Source organism: Gymnoscopelus microlampas (assembly GCF_963454915.1).
Source record: "Gymnoscopelus microlampas genome assembly, chromosome: 13".
NCBI lineage: Eukaryota > Metazoa > Chordata > Actinopteri > Myctophiformes > Myctophidae > Gymnoscopelus > Gymnoscopelus microlampas.
In genome coordinates, this window is record NC_139950.1 from 16,750,519 (window position 1) to 16,776,865 (window position 26,347).

At 42.2% G+C, this 26,347-nt stretch overlaps 1 protein-coding gene across 1 annotated transcript in view; it reads left to right on the forward strand.

Annotated features, from left to right (window-relative positions):
- Positions 1–26,347, forward strand: part of col17a1b (collagen, type XVII, alpha 1b) — a 51,141-nt gene that overhangs the window by 11,304 nt on the left and 13,490 nt on the right. Inside the window, exons 9-42 of the mRNA XM_084077254.1 lie at positions 501–659; positions 1,095–1,610; positions 2,132–2,215; positions 2,412–2,468; positions 2,721–2,879; positions 4,011–4,097; positions 4,190–4,231; positions 4,656–4,787; positions 9,008–9,985; positions 10,622–10,654; positions 10,746–10,772; positions 11,222–11,248; positions 11,387–11,449; positions 12,359–12,463; positions 12,572–12,634; positions 12,960–12,995; positions 13,126–13,179; positions 13,544–13,579; positions 13,946–13,981; positions 15,316–15,351; positions 15,897–15,968; positions 16,062–16,088; positions 16,232–16,267; positions 18,445–18,480; positions 18,830–18,910; positions 19,249–19,284; positions 19,385–19,477; positions 20,816–20,869; positions 21,694–21,744; positions 23,886–23,948; positions 24,966–25,025; positions 25,127–25,153; positions 25,366–25,419; positions 25,984–26,061. Coding sequence (XP_083933380.1) covers positions 501–659; positions 1,095–1,610; positions 2,132–2,215; positions 2,412–2,468; positions 2,721–2,879; positions 4,011–4,097; positions 4,190–4,231; positions 4,656–4,787; positions 9,008–9,985; positions 10,622–10,654; positions 10,746–10,772; positions 11,222–11,248; positions 11,387–11,449; positions 12,359–12,463; positions 12,572–12,634; positions 12,960–12,995; positions 13,126–13,179; positions 13,544–13,579; positions 13,946–13,981; positions 15,316–15,351; positions 15,897–15,968; positions 16,062–16,088; positions 16,232–16,267; positions 18,445–18,480; positions 18,830–18,910; positions 19,249–19,284; positions 19,385–19,477; positions 20,816–20,869; positions 21,694–21,744; positions 23,886–23,948; positions 24,966–25,025; positions 25,127–25,153; positions 25,366–25,419; positions 25,984–26,061 — 3,498 coding nt within the window. The remainder of the gene's footprint in view (positions 1–500; positions 660–1,094; positions 1,611–2,131; positions 2,216–2,411; positions 2,469–2,720; positions 2,880–4,010; positions 4,098–4,189; positions 4,232–4,655; positions 4,788–9,007; positions 9,986–10,621; positions 10,655–10,745; positions 10,773–11,221; positions 11,249–11,386; positions 11,450–12,358; positions 12,464–12,571; positions 12,635–12,959; positions 12,996–13,125; positions 13,180–13,543; positions 13,580–13,945; positions 13,982–15,315; positions 15,352–15,896; positions 15,969–16,061; positions 16,089–16,231; positions 16,268–18,444; positions 18,481–18,829; positions 18,911–19,248; positions 19,285–19,384; positions 19,478–20,815; positions 20,870–21,693; positions 21,745–23,885; positions 23,949–24,965; positions 25,026–25,126; positions 25,154–25,365; positions 25,420–25,983; positions 26,062–26,347) is intronic.

Consider the following 26,347-nt stretch of genomic DNA (forward strand, 5'->3'; position numbering starts at 1 on the left):
TGTGTGCACATAATGTAATAATATATATATTAAAAATCAACGGCGCGTTAGACACAATCGTGCATCTTAATGTCACTGTGGTATTTTGGTATAAATCACTAATCAGGCATAAGTATTTATTATTTTCAGATTAACTTAAAGCATAAATCCAATAGCATTTTCATGAATGAGGTGCCTGATCTTCTCGGCAAGCAACGCCATGGTGCAATGGCCCTGAAATGGAGGTTGAAAACCAAAAGAGAATGCTCGCACACTGTGGGCTCCAGTTGCAGAATTAGTCTGGCAAGTCTAAGGAGGGGCGAGAGCCTGAAACGTACAGAACTCAGGTGCAATAAAGAATTCTGCAACTGGAGCCCACAGTGTACAAGCGTTCTCTTTTGGTTTTCATGTTACATTTTTTCGCTTAGCACCTGCCCAACTTTGGGCGTGGATGTGCATGTCTTTCCTCCTTTTTTTGACTGTAAATGGAGGTTAACATGGTAGGTGTTGCATGATGACAGGGACAGAGCTGGACGATGTGAAGAGGCTGCTGAAGGGAGGGGTCGGAGGGCGCTCTGAAAGCGTCAGCCCCTCCCGCTCCTCCGCTGCGTCCATCACCCTGCCCGTCCCCAAGAAGGCCACCGTGGAGACCAAGATCGTCACGGGCACCTCCCAGTCTGGTAAGTCACTCTATACTCTACTCTATACTTACAGTAGTTGACTAGATTCCCAAAGGCTCTATACTAGGCCCCATCCTGTTTTCGCACAACACTAAGGGCCCTACTTTTGCCGGTGCCTTACCCATTATCCCTAAACTTCTTTTCCATTGTTTTAACTATTTTTAAAACCATTTTCAAATAGTTCAAATAGCCAATCTACAAGCTCACAACGTGTCGATGATCGGCTAGTTGAACAATTTAAAAATGTTTTTAAAAATAGTAAAAAATGGCAAAGAAGTTTAGGGATAATGGGTAAGGCACCGGCAAAAATATGTCCCTAAATGACTTTTGTGAGCTTGACAGATCGGCTATTTTCGCTGACTGTTAGCCCCAGAATAGCGTTGCTATCATAGGGTTCAAGTGGATAATTGTTTCTCTATCTGTCCCTCCCTGCAGTTTCAGGCCTGTATGACGCTGGCAGCGTCAGATCGGGCGGCAGCGTCAGATCGGGCCAGTATGACGCCAGCGTGGCGGCAGCCCTGTTCGGTGTCCAATCTGGCCAATACGACACCGGCGTGAAATCCTCCCATTTCGACTCTGGCCTGAAGTCTGGCCAGTACGACGTCACCGTCAAATCCGACCATTACGACGCCGGTCTGAAATCAGGCCAACAATACGAGATGACCAGCATGAAATCGGGCCAAATGTACGACACCGGTTATACATCGGGCCAGTACGACATGAGTCTGAAGTCGGGCCACTACGAGAGCGCCACCCTGGACTCGGGCCTGCAGCCGTCCTACTCCTGGTCCACCTCCACCCTCCCCTCCACCCTGCCCACCACACTGGCTGGCGTTGGCGGTGGCGGCGGTGGCGGTGGCGGCAGCACCACCCACACTTACCAGATCAACACCAACAACATGTCAACGGGCTCCTCCGCCTACAACTGCACCTCACCCTCCACCTTGTCAGGTGAGACTTGCATTGCATTGCAAAATCCGGAGTGTTCTTTTAACCCCTTTTATGGCAGACTTGAAAATAAAATATGTGACCAAATTTGACTGGGAGACATCTAGGAATAGTTTTGATACTACAGCTTATAGAACTGAAGTCAAGTTAAAACTCTTAAGTAGAGAAAACACCACTTGAATTAGCGGTTGCTAGCTCTAACCTTATATCTTAGCTACATGTTTATGCATTTATTTCATATTTACGTGTCGATTTAAACTCTGACATTTATGTCAGACATACTCTAGTATGTGAAGAGTCTAACTGGGCTATTAACTAATTTTTGCAAAAAAAAGTTTTGATTTCCTGAAGAATGGGCACCAGCAGGGTCTCTGTCAGGAGTCTCCCAGACCAAAACAGTGACTTGAGTGTAAAAAATATTTTTGTTTGTGTTTGTTCCTTTTCCTCTTTGTGTCTGACGGATGGGGAAAAAGAGAATCTATAAATCATATTCTCATGTCTGCATGTGTGTGTTTTGTTTACAGTTTATGGATTCCAGAATAACCTGGCACCCACATCCAACGGAGTTCTCACTACCAGTGGAGCCAACATGAACGGCAGCCTGGGAGGTAAAGTTATGGTGACAACCTGTTATTATTATACTCTGGACTGTTTGATTCTCTTTACAGTGCATATATTGACAGAATTAAGAAGTGTGTGTGTGTGTGTGTGTGTGTGTGTGTGTGTGTGTGTGTGTGTGTGTGTGTGTGTGTGTGTGTGTGTGTGTGTGTGTGTGTGTGTGTGTGTGTGTGTGTGTGTGCACAGGGTATGGAGTACAGAAGAATGTCTCCGGTGGTGTTGTCAGCACTGGAGTTTCTACAAGTAAGTCTATAGTATACTGACATTAAAGGGCCTGAAAGACAGAAGGAAAATCATGAATATTATTGAATTATTAATAGTAGTAGTAGTAAATAATAATTACTACTACTACTAGTTTCTTACCTCTTCATAACTGCACGTGTTGTTCAATAAAGACTTGAGTCTGCTCAAAACTATCAGAAGTTACATAGTTATGTCTCAACGCTTTAATCTCATATAAATTTAATCCATTGTGTTTTTTTTTTTGTCTCTCAGCCACTCGGTCTGTGTCAGACGACACATACAAGAAAGACTACAAGTACCTGCTGTTGGAAAAAGAGAATGTTCCAGCCAAGAGGGACACAGAGGTGCTTATTCTGGCAAAGGACAGCGGCAAGCAGTTCACCAGCACCACCCTCATAGGAGGCGGAGGGGGTGAGTTGAGTTGGTTTCACACTGCCCCCTTGTGGACAAATGGACTGTTACTGTTACGTGAATTCCGAATTGCTTATATCTGCCAATTGCACAGCATGTACAGTGCATGGAATGTGACCTGGTGATATGCTGCAGAGACATAACGTTGTTGTTGGGCACAAACCTCTTATCTCCATATTCTAACTTTTTGTGTTTTTTAACCATAAATTAACGCCCTACTTGATCATACAGCATCACACAAAAGCATCAAAGGTAGCAGATGTACAAGCTCGAAACGAAGCGACGCGTTTCAAGCTTGTGGATCTGCTACTTTTGATGCTTTTGAATTTGAATCCTGAAAAGTAACAGTTTTGGACATATAAGGTTTCTGCCCGACAGAGACGATACACATCCAGGACAAGTTCAGTCTCTTCGAGGCCCTACACGGTTCTCTCGTCACTCTATTGTGATTGTGATTATATAATTCCTATAACTCCTGACTATATAAGCACCTGTAAGTCGCTCTGGATATAAGAACGTCTGGTAAACGCCTACATTGTAAATTGTAAACTGATGCTAGTGGACTTGGTCCAGGACACTGACACACTTACAGTTATACATGTAAACGATAGAGATAACTGATCAACTGAATGAATAGAGTCACCATCCATGGCACATTAAAATATAATTTGACAAATAAACACGTTTTTTTATGCTCATAGTGTGAGGGTAAAAGTAAAAGCATAATTGCACTTTAACCTTTATTTTTGTATGCTTATTTCATTTATTTTCTCTGTTTTATTCATGCTGTTTTCCTTATTTGTCTTTATTTTTAGGCTTTGCATAAAGCGTGTTGAATTGCCTCTGTGCATTCAACAAATAAACTTGCCTTCCTTTTCCTAACGAACTGAGCTTAATTTCACATGCTCTTGATTACTCTTAATTTGTGGTGTGTGTGTGTGTGTGTGTGTGTGTGTGTGTGTGTGTGTGTGTGTGTGTGTGTGTGTGTGTGTGTGTGTGTGTGTGTGTGTGTGTGTGTGTGTGTGTGTGTGTGTGTGTGTGTGTGTGTGTGTGTGTGTGTGTGTGTGTGTGTGTGTGTGTGTGTGTGTGTGTGTGTGTGTGTGCGTGCGTGCGTGCGTGCGTGGTTTGCAGGGTCTCTGTCAGGAGACTCCATGAAGAAGGAGAAGGTGATTTCCAGCTACAGTGAACAGGCCACGCTCAAGTCGGAGTCAGCCATGAGTGAGGATGATAACCAATCACCAATACTAGACAAATAATTTACTCTGTTTAATAACCATGTTAATTACCATTATAATGTTCTTTGTTCACAGACGCATCTGGAGTTCTCATGAAAGACAAAGCCACATATGCAGGTATTTTACATGACTTGTTTAACATGAATATGAAGGTAGTAGCTGAACGTAGGGCTGCAACTATTGATTAGATTATTTTCTTAGCGATTATTATCGATTATTTCTTTGATTAATTGAACCATCAAGAAGCACTTTTTTATACAAAATACATGTTTTAATAATCAACTAAATCGATTAGTCTAATTAAACACTTACTGTAAGCCTTATTTACTACATCCTCATACAACAGTATCGCACATAAATAGTAAAAATGCTGTAAGCTAAATTTAGCAAGCTGTAAGCTATAACCATTTGATTGATCAGCCAATCAATGGCAAAGAATGCTCCACTACCTACCATGCTTAGGGGGTTTCATGACAAGAATTGTGTTGATGGTGAATATATGAGACTTACTATTGTGTGTCACTTTATGTCTCCTCCTCAGAGATCAGGGAAGGAGGTTTCTTTGGAGGAGGAGGCTGTTGTGGGGGTTGTTGCTCCTGGTGGAAGTGGCTGTTGGGACTTCTCCTCCTCTCCCTACTCCTGCTGGGACTCCTCTTTGGCCTCATTGCACTGGGTGAGTTGGTACCACTATCCACAAATCAGACGGTGGAAATCAACTCAAAAAATCAACTCGCATGCGCAAAAGCGCTGTACCCGTCGAGTTGCCAGTGTGGTACCCATTACCCCAGTACTAATAACGTTAGATAATACAATCAATGAGTTATTTATAAACGGCCACCAGCCTACTCAGGAACGGGGAACGATGCAAGCTGGGAATGCATGCCCGTTACAATACCTGTTGTACTTGTACTAGCAGTTGTCAGAGTACCCGTTGTACCCATTATCAGAGTAGATGCGGTTCCGCACTGATCGACCAAAATAAGGAAATATGGGGATCCCTGATGTCATCATACACTGCTGACTCACCAACAGACCCACAGACGGACAAACAGATATACTGCACACCCCCGCCCCCCCCCCCTCACACACACACACACACACACACACAGAGACACATAGATTCAATGTATCCTCCACCGACCTGCTGACAGACAGATACCCGGTCCGACCGAATTGCCAAAAAACATCCACGGGGTCACCGGCGACACACGGCAAATTTTAAATCGAATCGTTCGGTGTCCGAGTTATGCCAGACACGCACGCACGCACGCACGCACGCACGCACGCACGCACGCACGCACGCACGCACGCACGCACGCACGCACACACACACACACACACACACACACACACACACACACACACACACACACACACACACACACAGGTTTCTGCAATTTATAGCAGGATGAAGTCTGTGGCCTGTGACGTCAGCAAGTGAAAGTCTCTCTGGAGCTTCTCCTTAACAAACAATAATGGGAACTGTTCTTCCTTTTTTTTACAAGCTCAACAAAAACAATCAGCTGGGTTTTTACAGGCATATTAAGTTCAGTTCACAAGTGCCTGTAACAGTTCTGGGCCAGGAAATGCCCATATCCCTAAAATGTACCCTGAGCACTGTCACATGGCCACAAAGGCAGTCTGCTATTCATTATAGTGGAGGAGCTCCAGAAATGGTTGCTGGATGACATCACACACACCACAGCAGTGACTTTTGTTCCTAGTCGTGGGAGATTCCCCCAGAGATGGACAATCACTGTCTGAGAGGGAAAGTTATGGCACTGTTACTCAATGTGGGGCCTGGGGACGCCCAGGAGTCCTTGAAGAGGTTCCAGTGGGTCTCCAGCAAAAATCAGGAACCGTTTAAACATTTAAGCCCTGCCCCATTAAAGGTTTTTGGCTATTCAAAAATAGCTGATTCAGGAGCTTGATCTGCTATTTGGGAACAATGTTGACAAATGTTGACACATCTTCTCTTATGGGGGTGTCTGGCACAAAATATTTTCAAATGGGGGTTCGTGGCCAAACCCATCGCAGATTAATTATAAATGTATATATAATTGAGGGTCATTCCAGTAGCTGTCGGATGGTGCATTAAACACATCATCGCAACGTCCCCAGTTTGATTCCGGCTGGAGACCTGTGTTGCTTGTTCTTAATTATCTCTTCCCCCAGTTTCCTGTCTCTCTATTTGAATGAAGCTTTACAGTATAAAACAAGACAAAAATATTTAATTGATTAGTTCATTAACCACTTAAATGTTATTATTATATACTTTGGCTGTTTGAAAATAGCCGTTCTAATGAAGCATTGAAATGTAACTTGAGGTTGCATTGTGTTTGTCTTATTTCCATTACTCATTTACTCTTCTGTTCCTGCCAGTCTTGCCTAATTTTCTCCACCCCTCTTACAGTACATGCTGTGTGTGTGTAATCTGTTACTCACAACTTGTCGTGGGGGATGGTCTTTGTGGTTTTTGTTTTTCCCATCAGTTTGAGTCATTTTCAGCTGCTCCAGCGCTGCATAACCACCCACGTTAACACCATTATGTTAAGATATGCAAGAGATGTCTTGATGTACCAAAAGGTACGCTAGTACCCTTGCTGGGTTGCTTTCCGTTGTTGTTTTCTACATTCAAGCAGCCACACTGCTTTTGTTTTTAATTTTTTTATAAAAATGTATCCCACGATTTTGTAACCCATTTTCACCCTGTGTCAATTGACTAAGCTTGTAATCCTGGGCGCTACTCTCCCTCTGCCAGCCTGGGGAGAGCCCCGAACTGAGCTCATGCTTCCTTCAATGCAGGAGTGAGCAGGCCGCTTCTTATCACCTGACAGGGGGGAGTTCCCCCGGCAGGACGTAGCTCGTGGAAGGAACACGTTATTCCAACCAGTTCCTTTCCCCTCCATCAGGCTCCCCGGCTGACCAGGGCAAGGCAGTATAGAGACCAGGATTACTGCATGTTTTCTGTGAGGGTACCTACCCTAGGGGACACGGGGAGAACATGCAAACTCCACACAGAAAGGCCCTTTCGCCAACCCCACCTAGGGTATGGGCACTGATGACGTGAAGGAGAGAACACGCCCACTTTGAGCTATTTTGCTAGAGAAACTAGATAGGTTGTACTCAGTAGAGTGAATACCTCCGCTAAACACTGTGCAACTCTCAAGATATGCCGTTTCAGCATGCCCTGGTGGCTCACCTGGTAGAGCGCGTACCATTAAGGCTCAGACCTTGCACAGCCGGCACAGGTTTGAATTCAACCTGAAGCTCTTTGCCCTATGTCCTCCCCATCTCTGTCACCTTGTTTCCCGTCTCTCTCTTACTGTAAATATATGAATAAAGCATGACAATGCCAAAAAATAATCTAAAACATGTTAATAATCACCCTGCTGATCATTCCTACTAAATCTGCCCCTTTATTCTCAATGTTGACCTAGATTGTGACCTTGATCTTTGACCGTTTCAAGGCATAAGTTAATCTCTTCAGGGCAGAATGCTGATCACCCCAGTACGTTTTGTGAAATTCTGTCCCCCCGTTCCTGAGTTATTATGTTCACAGACAAACAGAATTTATACTTTATAGCTTATAACTTAATTTGACAGCACAGTGTGACATCACAGACGGCAATGGATTACATGACTCGATCAAATTGCACGTGGAATCTAAGTCTCTTCATTCCTAAGATAAGATAACACTGAGTATGTAATTTTGACCGTGCCATTGATTGTGAACTTGACCTTTGACCCTTTCACCCCAAAATCATCAGCAGATTTCTGAAATCTTGTCACTCTGTGATAAAATGCCACCAATATCGATCGATGTATTTATTTCCACATTTTGGCAAGTTTACTTTATAGCAGCAAAGCTATTCATGTAACGCTGTCATTTCAGAATCTGTATTGAGAAAGACATTGACTGCTCCTATGCACCTCTCTTTTCACTAAGAATCTATATTGAGAAAGACTGCTACGCACCTCTCTGTGAAGTACGTGTGCAGAAGGACCTTTTTAACTAAGAATCTGTATCAAACCATTACAGTGTCACACTGGGGTGTTTCAATGGTCACTCGTTCTGGATACGTAGCAATTGAATCCAGAAATGAATTCCTTATTCAAACCAGCGCTGTGTAAGTTGTGGGTTGCATGCAGCTGTCAGGACCTGAGACCTTAAAGGATAATCCGCCACAAGCTGTGGAGGAAAATAGCATTTCTATGACATACAGTTCATCTTTTTGCATTTGTGGCGCCCCCTATGGTCAGAAATGAAAGTGGAAACGCCCTATTATGGTCAGGCGTGAAAGTGAAAACAGCTGCAACCCACAGCTTAACTCCATAGAGGCCCCTCAACATGTGATTCCATTTTAGGGTTCTTTGGATGTTGAATTCATGATCTATATATAATGTTTTTGGAATGACTTGTGTGAGTTTTGGACAAAATGTGTAGGAGTAGCAAAAAAGTGTGTTTTTTTAAGAACATGTAAAATGGCAGAAACTCTAGTTAAGCGGAAATGATATTGTATGAAATACGGTTCAATTGTTATAGGCCAAAGGGTTCATATAGCACCACCATGAGGCCGATTTGAAACATTCAGAGTGGAGGTAAACCCTTGGCCTATTGGCTGTGTGCCAGATACAGTAAATGTGGTGCTGATCGGCTCAGCAGTTTGCAATATTAGCTCCGAACACAGTCACAGACACTCATTGGAGATCTCCATCCCTAGCCTTTGGCCTGGCAAAGATAATGACTTCTCCCACATGTGAACATCTGTAAATTGTATGTATGCCTGATTGTACTTTGTGCTTTATTTTATTACTGTGTTTACATGTTCAAACCGAATCTTTGAATTAATAATAACCATCACAAACATCCATGTCTCCATGTCTCTTCAGCTGAGGACGTCAGGAAGCTGAAGACTCGAGTGGGTACCCTGGAGGCTGAATCTTCTGTCATCGCCGCTCGTACCAGCCGCCTGTCAGCGTCCAGCAACGACATCCACATCTCTGGAGCGGGTGGAGGTGCTGCTGGGGGCCACGCAGGGGGACACATCGACAACACCTTGCACCTGGGTTCCGCCGGAGGCGCCAGTGGAGGTACCAGCATCACCCACGTTGGCGCCGGATCTGCCGGAGGGACAAGTGTCGTAGTTGGCGCTGGAACTGGCGCTGGTGCAGGTGCTGCTGGAGGTGCTGCTGGAGGTGCTGGTGCTGGTGCCGGATCTGCTGGAGGTACCAGTACTGGACTTGGTATCGTCATCGGTGGTGGAGGCGCGGGCACTGGCCACGGTGGAGGCACTGGTTCTGCACATGGCACGGGAGCTGGCAGCAGTGGAGGCACTGGTGTTGTGTATGGTACTGGACAAGGCGGAGGAAGGACTGGCCACGGTGGAGGCACTGGTATCGTATTTGGCACCGGCCACGGTGGAGGAGCTGGCACGAGTTTAGGCACCGGTAGCAGTAGCAGTAGCAGCGCTGGCACCAGTGGAGGCACCGGTAGCAGTGGAGGCACTCACATACACGTGTATGGTGCTGGTGTTGGTGTTGGTGTTCCATACGGTGGTGGCAGCGCGGGCACGGGCAGCAGTGGAGGCTCTAGCAGCAGCAACACTCATCATGTCATATATACTGGCCAGGGTGGCACCAGTGGAGGCACTGGCACCAGTGGGGGCACTAGCTCCAGTGGAGGCACTGGCGGCTCCAGTTCAGGTTTCATATATGGCACCGGCTGGAGTGGAGATAATACTGGCATCAATGCGGGCAGTGCTACCGGCTCTGGGATCGGAGTTGGCACAGGATATATAGACCAGGCTGCCCTCCACAGGAACATCCAGCAACTGCTAAGAGCTGAAATGCAGTCACAGGCATTCTTAGGTGGGTCTTAATACTTCATGGATTCTGTAAGAATATGTTCCCAACTTTAAGCATGCATTGTTCACGCACGCACGCACACACGCACGCACGCACGCACGCACGCACGCACACAGGGTGCAACGGTTAGTGGTTTAATATTGAACTGCGCATTTCGCCATTCATGGTTCAATACACTTGTGAATTGTGGATTTTGAATAACTTTCTGCAGTCTGTGTCGCTGGTGAAAACCCCTTACCGTAAGTCCAACAGTGTTGCTTGCTAACAATAGCCAAATCTACAAGCATCACTAGATGTTGCCTCGTTCAAAACAGCAGAGATTTTAAATCCTTATACAAGTATTAAAACAAGCAAAAACAACTGCCCCTCCCCCTTGCACGGTAAAGTGGTTTGCGCATTCCCTTGAAAATAATGAAAGGCAGACAATAATGCAATGTGTCTGAATGGAAAAACTTTTTAATTAGGAGAGAATTTGGGGGGGGAAATATTTTTCTTTTTCTTTTTAACTGTACCAAAACCGAACCGAAACTGTAACTCTAAAACCGATCCACTGGCTAACTGAACCATTGCACCCCGAACGCACACAGGCATGCTGATATTCTGTCAATGTTCACTGAACCGTTTTCTGTTCTTTTACAGCTTTTATCACATCTTCAGCGAGAGGAGAGAGAGGTAAAATATCAGTAACATTTCTTTCATGAACTGATTCATTTCTGCCTTTCCCCTCAGTTTACCTGCATTCTGGTTTCTGATTACTTTTCAGGTGAGGCAGGAAGTCCTGGACCAAAAGGTTAGCAAGAGACAATGATTCCCACCTAAAGTATCCTATCAGATTTTTCACAAGCTTGTTGATGTTTTTTTGCTATTTTGGAGAATTGTACATTTCTTGACATTTCTTGAAAATGTCTTGAAAATGTTTCAATTGTAAAGTTTCACCTGTAATGACCTGCCCAAAATAGGGGTGCTGGTAAAATGGTTTTAACCACATGAACCCTAGCATCCCTATTCTAGGCAGGTAGAAGGCGAAAATAGAGAAACATTTGACAAACATAAGTGAACATTCAATGAAAATACCACATCTACAAGCTCACAACACGTTGCGATGTGAGTTGTGACGTGTTGTGAGCTTGTAAGCCGGATATTTCCACTATTGACATACAAAATGTACCGTATACAGTGTTTAAGTGGTTGATCATCTACTGAAAAATATCACCCTAATGAAGTGTATTTCTCTTTCAGGTGATAGTGGATTACCTGGCCTTTCAGGTAAGTCAAAGATATGACAGTGGAGGATGACTGTTATAACTACATGAGTTGTACTTGTTTCCTGTCAAGTATCATGCTCTGATGAGTAAATATGCTGCCGTATTGTCATGTTTCTTACCACGTGACCTTTCACCCCAGGTCCTCCAGGTCCCGTGGGCCCTGCAGGGTCTGAAGGGCCCAAAGGACTGAAGGGAATCCAAGGTACAGTAACAGTACAATTCAGCTGCATAAATATGTATTGGCATTGGCCACTGGGGTCATATGTCATCGCCATTTTAGCCAGGTCAGCTTGCCGTAATACCGCTGCAAGAACTATGCCTGAGTTGCAAGTACCTGAGACTAAAACGTTTTTCTGGTTATTACTGTTACTGCCTACTGTACATAGAATAAGGTGTTGGTATGAAAACCCACATTTTTTATTTAACCACGTATCCATATCATAACGTACATGTCTGACATTTGTAATAAGGGAAAATCGGTTGAAAATATAGCAAGTTATGATGATTTTAATTGTGGAGAGACCTGCTGCTTCAATAGACATACATGGGGTATGCATGCATTAGGCCCTAATGCATGCATACCTCATGTATGTCTATTAGGCCTGACCCAGCCAATATGGCAGCCGCAATGACACATCGCTCCAATGAACAGCAGCGGCCAATGCGCTATCTATGTTTATATACTGTATGTACTCTGGTTTGATTGATTGAGTTCTTTATTAACAGTTTGCAAAAAGTACAGCGGTACTAGCTATGCTAAAAGGATAACACAAAAAGCCCTGAGGGTATGTTTCCATTGTGGTCATATGTATTCAATTCATCAAGACATTTAAAGACATACAATAACATACAAGAAATCATCAACGCAAAAGAAAACATGGGGGGGGGGTCTTTTCTGGTGTCAAGCTTATAGGTCCAGTTACAAATTGCAGGTGCTCTTTTAATGGCGGTTTTGAAGGAGGGTAGGGGCTAGGGAGTCGCACTTTTTGATGGCTGTTGGTAGGGCATTCCACATTTTGGTGCCATAACAGTCAAACAAATTTAACCCCATGTTTGTTAGCTCATGTAGTGCAGGATTGTGTTAATTCCTGTCTGTAATGCACCTGACCAGGGGAACGGGGATCGGAGGGGGCACAAGGTCGCAGGGGCCAGGAAGGCCCAGCTGGAGCCAGAGGAGACTCAGGAACCCCAGGCTTTGGACAGAAAGGGGAAAGAGGTATGACTTTGTTTGGCTGGTGTTTCTTTATTATCCTTGTCAGTTGCACAGGGTCACATTACTCGGATCATTGTCCCATTCCCATCCATGTTGTGTTTGTTCATGCAGGTTATTCTGGAGAAGTCGGGGCTCCTGGCCCTATGGGCCCTATGGGGCCGATCGGACCTAAAGGTGAGATCATTTTAAAACATGGCGAATAACAAATAACAATGAACATTTTTGCAAAATAGAGGTCTGGAGACAGTCATGGCTATATAACAGCAATTATATAATGTGCGTTTAGAAACTAAAACTGTAAAAGTTATTGCTTATCTTAAAAGTATTTTTTTGCATAACTGAAGACTGAAGTCTAGGCTTATGGAAACCGGAAGCAGGTACAAGGTTACTTAATCTGAAAAGCACTTCTCTCCTAACCGATGGTATTAGAGTAAAGAACACCCTCTCGTTTAATATGGCTTGTGACCTCTCTTATCTTAATCATTCCTCTGTGTTGTAGGCCCACCTGGAGTTCATGGCCTTTCTGGAATACCAGGTCAGTTTAAATCTGCCTCCCATTCAGTCAGCCACTGAACTGAATATGAACTCAAACCTGCACTCAAACACAAAACATTCAAGGTGCCTCAGATTTGATGTTTTATGTACTGTTTATTGTCATACCATAGGTCAACAGGGTCCTCAAGGTATTCGAGGCGAGGCCGGGCCACCTGGTACTAAAGGTACGTACATTTACATCAGTGGTTCTCAAAGTGGGGTCCGCGGACCCTCCAGGGGTCCGTGAGGGGGTTCCAGGGGGTCCCCATCTAATTGATTGATAGTTAAAAACCAAAATGGACCCTTACATTTCTGTAACTCTGAGAGTGTACAAATGGACCCTAATGGGTGCAATCCTAACGGTTCGCTTTGTACCCTCTCAGAGCTATGGGTGTCTGTGGCCTAATGCATGCCAAACTTGGGGTCCTTGACATTAAAAAGTCTGAGAACCGCTGATCAAATGCTTACTGTTCTCCATGGGCTTAATATTATCAACCACACAGATGATTAGTTGGCTTTGTCTGAAACATTCCACATTCATCTCTGCAGGAGAGAGAGGGCCTTCTGGAGCACAGGGGATTAAAGGTTTGTGGAAATTAAATAGCTAATATATCGTCTCTGTCGGGTGGAAACCTCCAAAATCTCCAAAACTGTGTTACTTTTCAGGATTCAAATAAAAAAATAGCAAAAGTAGCTCGAAACAAGCTCGAAGCTCGAAACGCGAAGCTCGAAACGCGACGCTTGTGGATCTGCTTTTGATGCTTTTGTGTGATGCGGTAGAATGATCAAGTAGGGCGTTAATTTACGAAAAAACACAAAAAGTTAGAATATGGACATAAGAGGTTTCTGCAACGACATACAAGCTGTTGCATGACGGCATATTAAGCAATGGCCTTTAGATGGCGTTTCAACAGATATTTGTAAAGCTAATTTAATCAATCTTCATCACAGGTGACCAGGGAGATAAGGGACTGCGTGGTTCATCAGGTGAGTGCAGCATGCAAGGAATGTTTAAAGCAAAGCAGACAAACATAATCATAACACAAAACACAAAATCAATATAGCTGTTAACAGATAAATATTATATACACACAGTACTGTATAGAACCTGACACACTGAAAGCATCAGACATTGTGAGGTTCACCATTACTGTGAACCTCAAAATTAAGTACAGTACTTGAGTAAATGTACTTAATTACTTTCCTCCTCTCCTTCAGGGGAACCTGGTAGGCCAGGGGTTCAAAGTGCTTTATTTATAAAGCACATAAAAACATGTTTTACACACAAAAATAAATACAATTATTCAAGCTTAGGTAAATTCTCTCCCATTTGTTTCAGAGGACATATAGACACTAATAACAAATATAATATAAATACTGCATAAATTCCACTTAATTCATAGTCATATTCTTGTCATCTGGACCAAGTGTAGCTTAGTTATTAACAACAACTTGAGCAAAATATCTATAAGCCAGAGAGGGTGCTTGTAACAAATCTATGGCTTGGTGCTATAGATTAGATGTAGGCCTATTTGACAGTGCAGAAACATAATTGCCTTGATGTAATGTTAACGAGCATCAACGAGCACCAGCTTGACACAGACACACCCTCTGCAGTGCTGTGACTGGAGTGTCTCATTTCTCTCCAAAAGCCCTTGAATATGATTAAGGATTACTGTGATAATGGTAAGCTCACATTTCATATAACACACACCATACAGTAAGAACTCCTCTAACTTTCACTAGCCAAAAAAAGAAAGTCATATCTTTGATTTGCGGGACATTGTTCCGTTTGTGTCGGACAGACGTTCCAATTTCGGGCCTGTCCCACGAGATTCGGGACTGGTGGGCACCCTAACTGAAGTTGGCCATCTGTGCCCCTATCTCATGGAATACCCTGCAGGACACACTGAGATTATACACTCTGCCCACTAGAACCTTGATGACCAAACAGCTAGGTCACCACAATATGTCATTGTTTTCAGATTTTTGTTTTTAGTTTTTATACAGGGCTGTAGGTGCATTTTACATCTGTAGATTATAACTCTAATTCTTTCATATGAAATTGTTTTTTTTAAATTATCAACACATTGATGTTGATGAGTGTACTGTATTTACTCCATGACACTGTAAATGAGCTTATAGTTAAGTGTAATGTTGAGAATAAATAAAGCTTGAATGAATCAGTCCAGAAGTTCACATCAAGAAGCTCCACATCAGTAAAGGCAAAACACAGAGCATGTGTCCACCCTGTAGATTAGTGTTAAAAGATTCATGTTTGTTCTTTCTTTCTGTCTGTCTTTCTTTCGCTTCTGGAACAGGGGCTGCTGGAAATGACGGTATCAAAGGGACACGAGGTAAAGGATATTTCTATAATTAAGCAATGCTTCCTCCATTGCAACACATACATTAACCAGTGCCACTTAAACCCTACTGTATTCTTCATTGACCAGGGATCCGTAGGGCTCTATACCCTTACAGGTGCATTTGGTTCCATGGGCGCGTTCGAAAATACAGCACTGAGCGCACTGGCCAATACAAACTAATAGGCGAGTGTGCTTTGGTGCGTAATTTCCGAACGCACCCGAAGTGTACACTCTTAGAGTTATGGGGGGTCTTTGAAATTAAAAGGTTTTGAGAACTGCTGTCTTAACCCTTTAAGACCTGAGGCCGCTTCTAAAAAAAATCTAAATTCTGACAGTTTTTCGGAAAAAAATATTAAAAAGTATTTTTCACGATTTTTCAAAAATAGCAGATCTACAAGCTCATAGCGCGGCACTCGGTGCCGCGCTATGAGCTTGTAGATCTGCTATTTTTGAATAGCCAAAGAAATCTAACGTGACACAGATGCGTTCCAGGTATTAATGGGTTAATTGATTCTTTCTTCCTATGTGAACCTCAGGTGATCAAGGACCTGCTGGGCCACCAGGACTCAGAGGTCCATCTGGGCCTTCTGGGGATGCTGGCCTCCCAGGTACAGTGACAGACCAGTGTCCTTACCATGAAACATGAACTAACATGATTGATAATGGACTCGACTGTGCTAAAATACACCCCTCTCTTATAGGTGTACCTGGGCTTCAAGGACCACCAGGTACAGTATGGCTCTAACTGACGTACAGCTCAGATGTTGTGGACGTTATCATAATAGCTCTGAAGAAGTGTCTCTTTTTGATTATGGTCATTATGTATTTGTGACACTGACACTGAAAACTTTCCCCACATGTTGCTTTTTAGGAATAGCAGGAGTTCCGGGACAGCCAGGGACCAGGGGTAAGACCATTCTCTGCTTTACTACCGTTATGAGGTTGTTGTTTTTTGTCAGAGATGTTCAGGTCAAATCATTTGAGACCATGTATTGCAACAAATGCAACAAATACAGTTGTATTTGATGAGAAAGCTTTATTTATTTCTCATTTTGACCTTTGCCTCGGCCCTCGGGGCTCCAAGCAACTGCTTGCTTTGCTGGTTTGCGGACACCGCCCCTGCTCGTGTGAATGTGAATGTGATTGGTGAATGAGAGAGAGAGTTGGGCCAATCAGCTGACGCATGCATAACTTAAGTGTTCTAGCACAAAAGTCAACAAAACAAGCACATCCAAACGATAAAATCCCAGGTGCTGGAAAGAAGAGCAGTCTAAAATAAGCAAATAAAGTCTGCTCACTTTGTGATTTTTATTACCACCAAGAAGGTAATAAAAATCTATTGTGGAGCAAGATGCAGTCTGCGGACATTACTTTCTTATTTTAACTTACGCATTCTGCCTGAACTAACCTATTTAATTTATGAAGTTAGAGATAAACAAATGTAAGTTTGTTTTCATAAAGCAGCATTCGAAACAAGAGTTAAAGGTGTTGTACAATAAAAACATGACAAAGACATGAAACTTGCACAGAAAGCAGAACACACATTTCTGAACAAAGTGCTTTTTAACTAAGAGGGGATACATCACCTTACAAACTCTGAGAAGAGCAGTATCAGTAGTGTGCCTCAGACAGAAACCAGACTGGAACATATCAATGATATCATTGTTGTCAGGTGGGACATGTACCGTAGGAGTTGCTTACAAACTACTTTCTCAAAGATATTGGAAGTGAAAGGAAGATTGGCTATGGGTCTATAGTTACTGGCCAGTAATGGGTCAAGGCTTGGCTGTATTAAGAGTGGCTGAATAACAACATGTCTTAAGTGACACACTGTCACAGTTAAGGTGACATTTACTATGTGAAGAATGTTTCTTCAGCCGAAAACATCTTTAAAAAGAGAGGTTGTAATAATGTCAAGAGGACTAGAGGAGAGACATTTGGCAGACACTGTGGGTTCTTCCAGAGAAATTGGGTTAAACTGGCTCAATAGAGAAACAGGCCAGACAGTCAACCCTAGGGATAAAGGGAGGCATTATCTTAGACCTTATGGCAACGACCTTATCCACAAAGAATGATACAGTAAAAACATTTCACAGTTGCCAATCTCATCATTTGAAAAGACCAGTACACACCAATTATGCTAAACGAAGTTCTAGCATTTTTCTTATTATGGTGAATCAAAAACATATCTCCGTCTCCCAGCCTGTTTGGAGGAAATAATAATACGCTTTTGCTCAGACACAAATATGTTGTCAATACATAGAGCAATTGAATCTCCGACCCAAAGTAAATCAAAACCCTGATTGTGTTTGACCCTGATACATGCATGAGTTGGATTCAAAGTAAAAGATTAAAATAAAAACTTGCTAGCAAACTTGTCTGTTGCTTCAGCAACATGTATATTGAAATGACCAACAATTATAACTTTGTCAAGTTTAAAAACCACAAACTACAAAAACTCTGGCCTATCCAATCTTGAGCACATTGTGTGCCTCAAAAGTGTTGACCACTGGTCTCTGTGGTGCAGAGGATTAACTGTTGGGTAAAAAACAGCAGCCCTACCTTCTCCTTGACCGGACATTATTGGTCACACTGACGAGTCACAGTTCAGTCAAGGCCATGTTGTCTCCACATTTCAACCAGTTATAAACAACAAGTCGAGATCACATAAACCGAAACGGAATGTGAATTAGATTAGCTGATATGACCGTACTGAGAGACAGATGGCTTGCTGAACACCACTGCCCTTGGTTGCTTGTCACAATGGTATATAAGAGAACGTGACGTCACACCGTTGAAATTAATAGCTGAAAACCTCACAAGATGGGGCGACCTGTCCATTAAACTCCATTGAACGGTTCCTCAAGTTGCATTTTTTTTTATCACATAAAAGGCCAACAGGACCCTCATTGTTGTAAAACAAGGATTTTTTCTGAGGAGAATTTAATGTGTGGAAAGGTTCATGCTGTGAATTAAAAACCATGAAATGGATTAAATTAGAAACTAATAAATGGGAAACCCCTGTACAATAAACCCGCCATATTACACATCTAATGTATAGTACTATATGTCTGTCCCTTTTAGGTGAAGCAGGTGGACCAGGAAAAGTCATCAATGCAGGTAATTGGGCATGCTACTTGGCCCGTCTCTGTCAGGTGGAAACCTCATACTGTATGTCCAAAACTGTTACTTTTCAGGATGCAAATTCAAAAGTAGCAAAAAGTAGCAGATCTACAAGCTCAAAACGTGTCGCGCCGTGTTTTGAGCTTGCGGATCTGCTACTTTTGATACTTTTGTGTGACACTGTAGTATATGATCAAGTAGGGTATTCATTTATGAAAAAAAAACACCAAAAGTTAGAATATGGAGATAGAAGGTTTCTGCCCGACAGCAACGATATACTGCAATTACGTACAAACTTTTTCAAAAATGTATCCAACTTTTGATCATTATTGTGATACTTTCCCAGCCGGTGCAAGTTCAGTGGGTATTCCTGGACCTCCTGGTCCTTCCGGACCTCCTGGCTCTGCCGGACCTCCTGGAATATCAGGTGTGACCACTGATGTCTTTGATAACAACTGAATGAATGCAACATACCAGGGCAAAAACATTTACTTGCTTTTTTGCATTAAAATCAGACAATTATTTCCACATGTTTTTCAATCCACTTCCCAGTGGAAACGGCTTCATCTTAAATATGTTTTTTATGATCATTATGAAACAAATAGTTTTATATTTATATATTTTTATTTTTTTATTACTTTGATGTTTTTTTTTATGCTATCTTAGAGCGGTCCTCTTGAATGAGAAAAATCATATTTCATACTGTTCTGCAGTTATGTTTTCTAATAAAACTTGAACTTGAACTTGAACTATTTACCTCCTCAGGTCCCATTGGCCCTGCTGGTTTGCCAGGCCAAGCCGGTAGGTTACTGCACTTTCCCAGTCATCTGGTAAACATTAAAGGTCATGGTGAGGTAACCTGTTGAGTGTTCTAACTTGTGGGACCTGTGCCAATTCTCAGGTCCTAAAGGTGAAAGAGGAGAGCGAGGGGGGCAGGGTGAGGCAGGAATTACGGTGAGGACCAGTGAAACCCTGAGCTCAGCCAGAGCTGAAAGTGAGTACTGTTTATCATGATCACATTACTGTCATCATAGTCTTGCGTAGCCAGACAACTATTTCACAATCTCTGAATGCTATATAGAGTCTGGAAATACACATCCCGAAATCAGAGAACGGAAGCTGTCATCTGTTCGTCATTTCCGCAGCAAGCTATAAATGCTTTGATTATTTTGATTTATATTAGGACAGATTTGTGCGACTGTAAAGACAAAACGGAAGCAGGGAGGAGGCTCTCACATCCGCTTTATCCTCTGATCATTTTCAGGATGTAAGATTGGATGAAATTGGCAACTCACCTGAACATATTTGTTTCTGTCCTGTATTAAAGAGCTGAAGAGACCCCTGTTACCGAAAAAACAACAACTCTATAATAGAAATTATCACTATAAATGTAGAGCTTTAACTTTTCACACAAAAAAAGTTTTGATTTAACCCAAAAATATCACTTATATTACCTTTAAGGTCCTTAGGCATCACCGAAATAATAGTGTGATGTGAAATATTCGATGATGCATTTTGGGATCTTTTATTTGAATCGTCACTTGCCTGGTTTATAAGTAGACTCAAGTTGAGTGTTTCATCATGACCTCTCTGCTATGTGACCCTTGACTTTACTTGACTGCTACTTGAGACTTTACAGAAAATAATTCTCAATTAGATTTGAACCAGGAGGAGCATTAGCTTGTTCCCAGAACATGGCTGTTTTAAATGTGTCACTAACACAGTCATGTACATATATGGGCACAAAAGGGGGCATGCCCATATATGGGCATGTACTGATGACATCAGGGATCTCCATATATGGCCATAAAAGGGACAAGGGCTGACAGATACAATATTCCCATTCTCCATATGGGAATATTGGTCGGATCTGCAGTGCGACTTTGTGCGAATTTCACAAACGTTTATGTGAAATACATTTGAGACTTGATTTGGACTTGTACTGAAGGACTTAAATACTGCTCTGTATTTACTAAGTCTGTTCTGTTGCTGATTCAACGCATTCTCACTCCCAAGAAGTCAAACCTTTGACTGGAAGGGGCGGCTGAAACAGCACATGTTGACTAATAGGGGGGATATGAGTTATTGAAGCGGACTTGAGCCATAAGAGGCACTGCTGAGCGAGCGTGCAGAGCATTGCGAAGACGCTGCGCCTCTGTCGTTTTAACTGTTTGGCGGACCCTTTAGCGGTCACCCTTTTACGCCTTGGGTTTGAAGTCACAATAGGCCGTTTGGGGAGTGAGAGTGTGCTGGCTGATTCCTGGCTGTCTCCAGACTTGAATGAAGCTTCGACTAGAGATTGTCATCATCATCTGATATTGTTCTGTTCCAGGAATCCCAGGGGCACCTGGACCACCCGGACCACCTGGACCTCCTGGACGGACAGGTAACACAGAGCATTATTTATTACACCATGAAGAATACCAATTTCGGTGTCCAAAACTGATTCAAATTCAAAAATAGCAAGAGTAGCAGATTGACAAGCTCAAAACACAGCGTTTCGAGCTTGTGGATCTGCTACTTTTGATGCTATTGTGTGATGCTGTAGTATGATCAATTTACTTTATCAATTTATTCATTTACGAATAAACACAAAAAGTTAAAATATGGAGATAAGAGGTTTCTGCCCGACAACAACAAAATGCCACTATGCTCTGTGTAGGACAGCAGTAAAAGCTCTTTCATTAGCACTGAGTATAGGCAGTGGCGGCCTTTCCTATGTTTCACCCGTTTCAATTGAAACGGGCCCCCAACCTCAGGGCCCCCCCCCCCAAAAAAAACAAAAACATTTTTTTTTTAAATATATTTTTTGACTCGCATCCCAGTCCGGGACCCGCTTCTGGCTGGCCGACGTCCAAGAATTTCATGCAAGAAGATGATGTAGATCTGATTGAATCAGGGCTCAGCTCAAGTGAATCATGTGAGTGAGTTGTTTTAGCTGTCTGTCCATGGTGGAAGAGCAGATAGCCTAATTAATTTATTTCGAAAATGCAGCATTATGGATTGTGGAAGCAAACCAACTTCGGTCCACAATTTTTTTTTTTAATTTAAAAAAAAAAAAAAAAAACTATTTTTTTTTTTTTTTTTTTTTGGCGGGGGGGGGTGCATATGGGGCCCCCATATGAGCTCTTGAAACGGGCCCCCAGATCATTAAGGCCGCCCCTGAGTATAGGATATATTTATTTCTAATGTGGACTTTTCTTCAAACAGGAGATTCCAGACCGGGACCACCAGGACCACAGGGCCCTCGAGGCCAGCAAGGTACTGTAGGCCTCAATCTCACAACCATTCCATTTTAAAGACACTTATACACACATTTCCCAACCTAGGGTCCGGGCCCCTTCAAAGATTGAACTAGAGCAGATGTCCGAAACCTATAGCTCAGACTTTGTTAATAAATATGAAACGGAAGTGGGGAGGAGACTTCACATTCGCTTTATCGCGTACTCATCAAAAGAGCTTCCAGACTGTATGAACGGAAGCATTTTGAAAATTGTGTGAGGCAATAGTCTGGCCACACAAGACTAATTTCCGATAATTTCCACAAATAGTGACATCTAGCGGCCGTGATTGATACTACAACAATTCTGCATCATTCTGAATGTTGTGTTAATATTCTGAGGCGTGCCTACTATTCCGTGGACTGCCCAGAATTCAGCGGAAATTTCCACAACTGCAGAATTGCGAAATCCTACTTAAAACTCTTAAGATGAGGATTTTCTGAAACATCTATGGAGTAAATTAATGGGAAATTCACTTCCGAAAACTAGGCTTGCATTTTAAGCAGACCCATTATAATTGGGGCTAGCTGAATGGTTAGGAGCAGGAGTCCCCAGTTGCCCCAGTTTCGATTCCAGGCCTAGCCAGCAATGTGTCGAATATGATCGGTCTAAGTGTCCATTTCATAGGGGAAATTCAATGGCAGTTACAGTTTCCCTTTTCTTTTCTTTTTTACCAGCTTGCTTGAAGAGCTAGATGGTCTATATTCAGTCGGTGCAACTAGTGAACACTATTTGATCATTGGCTGTCCTTTAAGCCAATGGGGAGACTTTCCCATATTCTGAACGGCGGTGTTGCTCTGTTCTGAACCAAATAATTTGAACTGGTTCACTCTGAACTGGTTCATTACATTACATTACATTACAGTCATTTAGCAGACGCTTTTATCCTAAGCGACTTACAATGCACAAGTGCATTCAACATAGGTAGGGAACGAAACTTCTAATCACCAGAAGTCTTAAGTGCATTTCCTGCAAAAACAAGCAACCAAGATTATACCTAGCGCTAAGGTAAAAGTGCAATATATCAGCTACCTACTTTCTTAAAGGACAACTTTGTTTTTTTACAACCAATGTTTATGTTTTAGATTGTAATTAAAGTAAATAAAAGATCAGTGTTAAAAAAATTAAATTTACTGCTTTCTATAGTTTTAGCAATTTTCACAATCTTTTTTACAGTGTTTTCACAGTGGGCGGGGGCATTCTGTCCGGTGGCTAAATATGTATTTTTTTAACACAACAACCCAGCGTTTTCTTTATTATTATTTACAGTAGCTCTTCTAGCCCCCAATAACTCACATCTGGCCATCTCAGACAGCCGGACCTTTTTTATTGTGTAAAAAAGGCATATTTAGCCACCGGACAGAATGCCCCCGCCCACTGTAAAAAATATCGCAAAAAATGCTAAAACTATAGAAAGCAGTAAATGAAAAAAAAATTACACTCATCATTTATTTACTTTAATTACAAGCTAAAATATAAACCTTGGTTGTAAAAAACCAAAGTTGTCCTTTAAACAGATGAGACAAAATAGCAAAATCAAAATCAGGCAGGTAAAACGGATCGGAACCGTTTCAACCCTGTTGGAAAAAGGGCACAGTCACTATTGAGCTCTATAGCATTTATGATACAGACACAGACTACTATAATAGGCCTGAGAGAATAGGAAGGCTTTTAAGAGATAACATAGTTGTAACAGATCTCAGGTCAGCAGGCAGTTTGTTCAGACATCAGGACCATAGTGATTAACAGCACCTACTCCAGGTTTACATTTGATTCTAGGTACAGTTACAGTAAGAGACCAGTCAGTGTCTGATAATCTGAGAGCTCTGGTTGGTTTATACTTTAAAGAGATGTATTCAGGAGCTAAATCATTAAGGGCTTTGTAAACAAAACAAAATGTAACCTTGAAATCAATTCTGTATTGTCATTGAAGTGATCTAAGTATGAGAGTCATTTTGTTCAGTGAACGCTCTGGTTGCAGCATTTTGAATGAGTTGGAGACGTCCTATTAGTCTTTTTGGGGAAGTCTATTGAAGAGGACGTTGCAGTAATCTAACCAGTTTCAGTCAAGATTGCGAAAAGAAGCACATTTTGGAGATGTTTAATTCTCTGCTTTTTCAGGATATGGAAGTCCAGGACCCAGAGGGGAGAAAGGAGAACCAGGAACCTCTGCACCCAACTATGGTATGGCATGTCAGATGGTGTGGTGTATACTGTACTGCAGTGGTTCACAAAGTAGGGTCCAGGGACTCTCTGGGGTCTCTACGGAGTTCTAAAATTACCCTTACAAGTCTGTAACAGTATACAAATGGAACCAAATGGACCTTAACAGGCCCATTGGGTTCCATTTGTATACTATCAGAGTTAAATGTAGGGTCAGTGATATTTATTTGTTAAAATAAGTCTTAAATTGCTTTATATTCTGATACTAGTTTGTTCAGTAACAGGGTTCTCCCCATCCCTCCAGCTCTTGATTAAACAGAAAATGCATTTTCAGGTTGGGACACCAATTTTATCCAATCAGGAGAGAGAACTCACACAGGACATAGGATAAACAAGTGAAATTGGAAGTGATGACACAAAGATATGAGCAAACAAAATTGGAACTGGAACACTATACAAATGAAGCTGATAAATGGGTACTCTCTCCTGATTGGCTGAATATTGGCCTCCCACCTGAAAATGTATTTTCTGTTTGTTAAAGATCTGGAGAGACGGGGAGACTCCTGTTATTGAACTCTATAGCAATGATTATGATGATTGATTTTTTTTTTTACCAAATAATATTTGGTAAGTGATATTATCACTCATATCCTGAAAAAGCAGGGTAAGTGATATTATCACTTACCCTACCTTCTAAAGGGATAGTTCACCGCCAAAATGACTTTTTTTCTATCGATTAGTCACCCCATGGAGACTTGAATTCATGGATATTGTTTCGTTTTTGTCGCATTCCTAAGCCAATAATGAGATGACCGGCAGCGGTTTCCGGTAGGAGACACAAAGAGTCTCCTTTGTATCTCCTACCGGAACCGCTGCCTACTGGTCCGCTGGTCACTGTACAGTATGTGTTAATGTACAGTGAGGTGTAGATCAAGGTTTCCGTTAGCCGGTATATGCCGGCCATTGGCTGACTGTGACTAGAATCTTGATTTGACACATTTTAGTAGACCAGTGACATTGTGTCGTTTATTCCCGCAGGAGCACACGTTACATCCCGGCCAGGACCTCCTGGGCCACCTGGGCCACAAGGATCAGCAGGTGATTTGCTTTTAAAAACTGGTCTGAATGTCGCTTTGTGGAAAGCAGCTTGCTTTCCTTCACTTTGAACCTTATTGATGACGTCTTCATCATTGTTCTAGGTTCTCAAGGACCCAGGGGATATCAAGGTAATGGACCTCGCTTAAACTGTATCAATCACTTAATTTGATAACATCATCTGTCCCACGTCACTAGTAGGCTTGTTTCATCATATTTGCACATATTTGTCCACAACACATCATCCAACTTGGCAACACAGGCGGTCATGAACAATGATGTGTGCGAACCTCTCCAACATACTGTAGATAATCATGATTTATGATCATGTGCGTACCTTCAGGTGAAAAAGGTCAGCCAGGATTGCCAGGCAGCCCAGGAAGACCAGCTGAGAGAGGTCAGTCCATCATCCACCTTCACAACCACTAAACCAGCGGTTCCCAAGCTTTTTTAGGTTGAGACCCATTAGATAATGTCGGGGTCTCAAACTTACAAAAATGCATTATGAATTAATCTCCCCTATTGAAAACATCTACAAGATCACAACATGACGACTTGTTGTGAGCTTGTAGATCGGATATTTTCACTATTTTTGAGAATTTCTGGAATGTTTGAATTTTATTTGAGCTTTTTTGAAAAAGAGAGAGAGAAAATTCTAGGAAAGGTTACAAAACTAAATTGCAATACTGTATTAACTCCCAACCCATAAAAAACATACAAGCTTGGGAAACTGGTCTAAATCAAAGCCAGATCATGCTGTTATTTCTTTTTTTTGGTTAGTCAAGTATAGACCCTTGCCGCTAAGGAATGATGAGAATTTCAGCCACAATTATATACGGTAGATTCTTCAAGGCATTTTGCTAACAAAAAACATGTTCTAATAGTGTCAACAACAATGGTCCTATAACAGATAAACTGAAAAATAGAACAAAACACCAACTCTTTTTAAAATTCTGTACAGGTTCATCCTATGGTGGAGGTCAAGGGCAACCTGGCCCTCCAGGGCCCCCTGGACCATCGGGACCAGTGGGACCTAAAGGTAAATGGAACATTTTACTGAAACGTTTCGTAGACAAACGTTACATCCAAAAGATGGCACCGCTGTCCATGGTGTTTTTATTTGTTTCAAACACCCATACAATAGTCTAAAAGTCACAATAATAGTCATAATAATAGTCACAATAAAAAGTCACATAAAAAACTATTAAAAACTATTACAACTATCTCAATGAACAATAAATCATAAATGTGTTCGAAAAGGAGCAGGAAGAAGCTCATCTAATGCTTATAATATCCTACCCTCTATAACAGTTTTACATTAACAC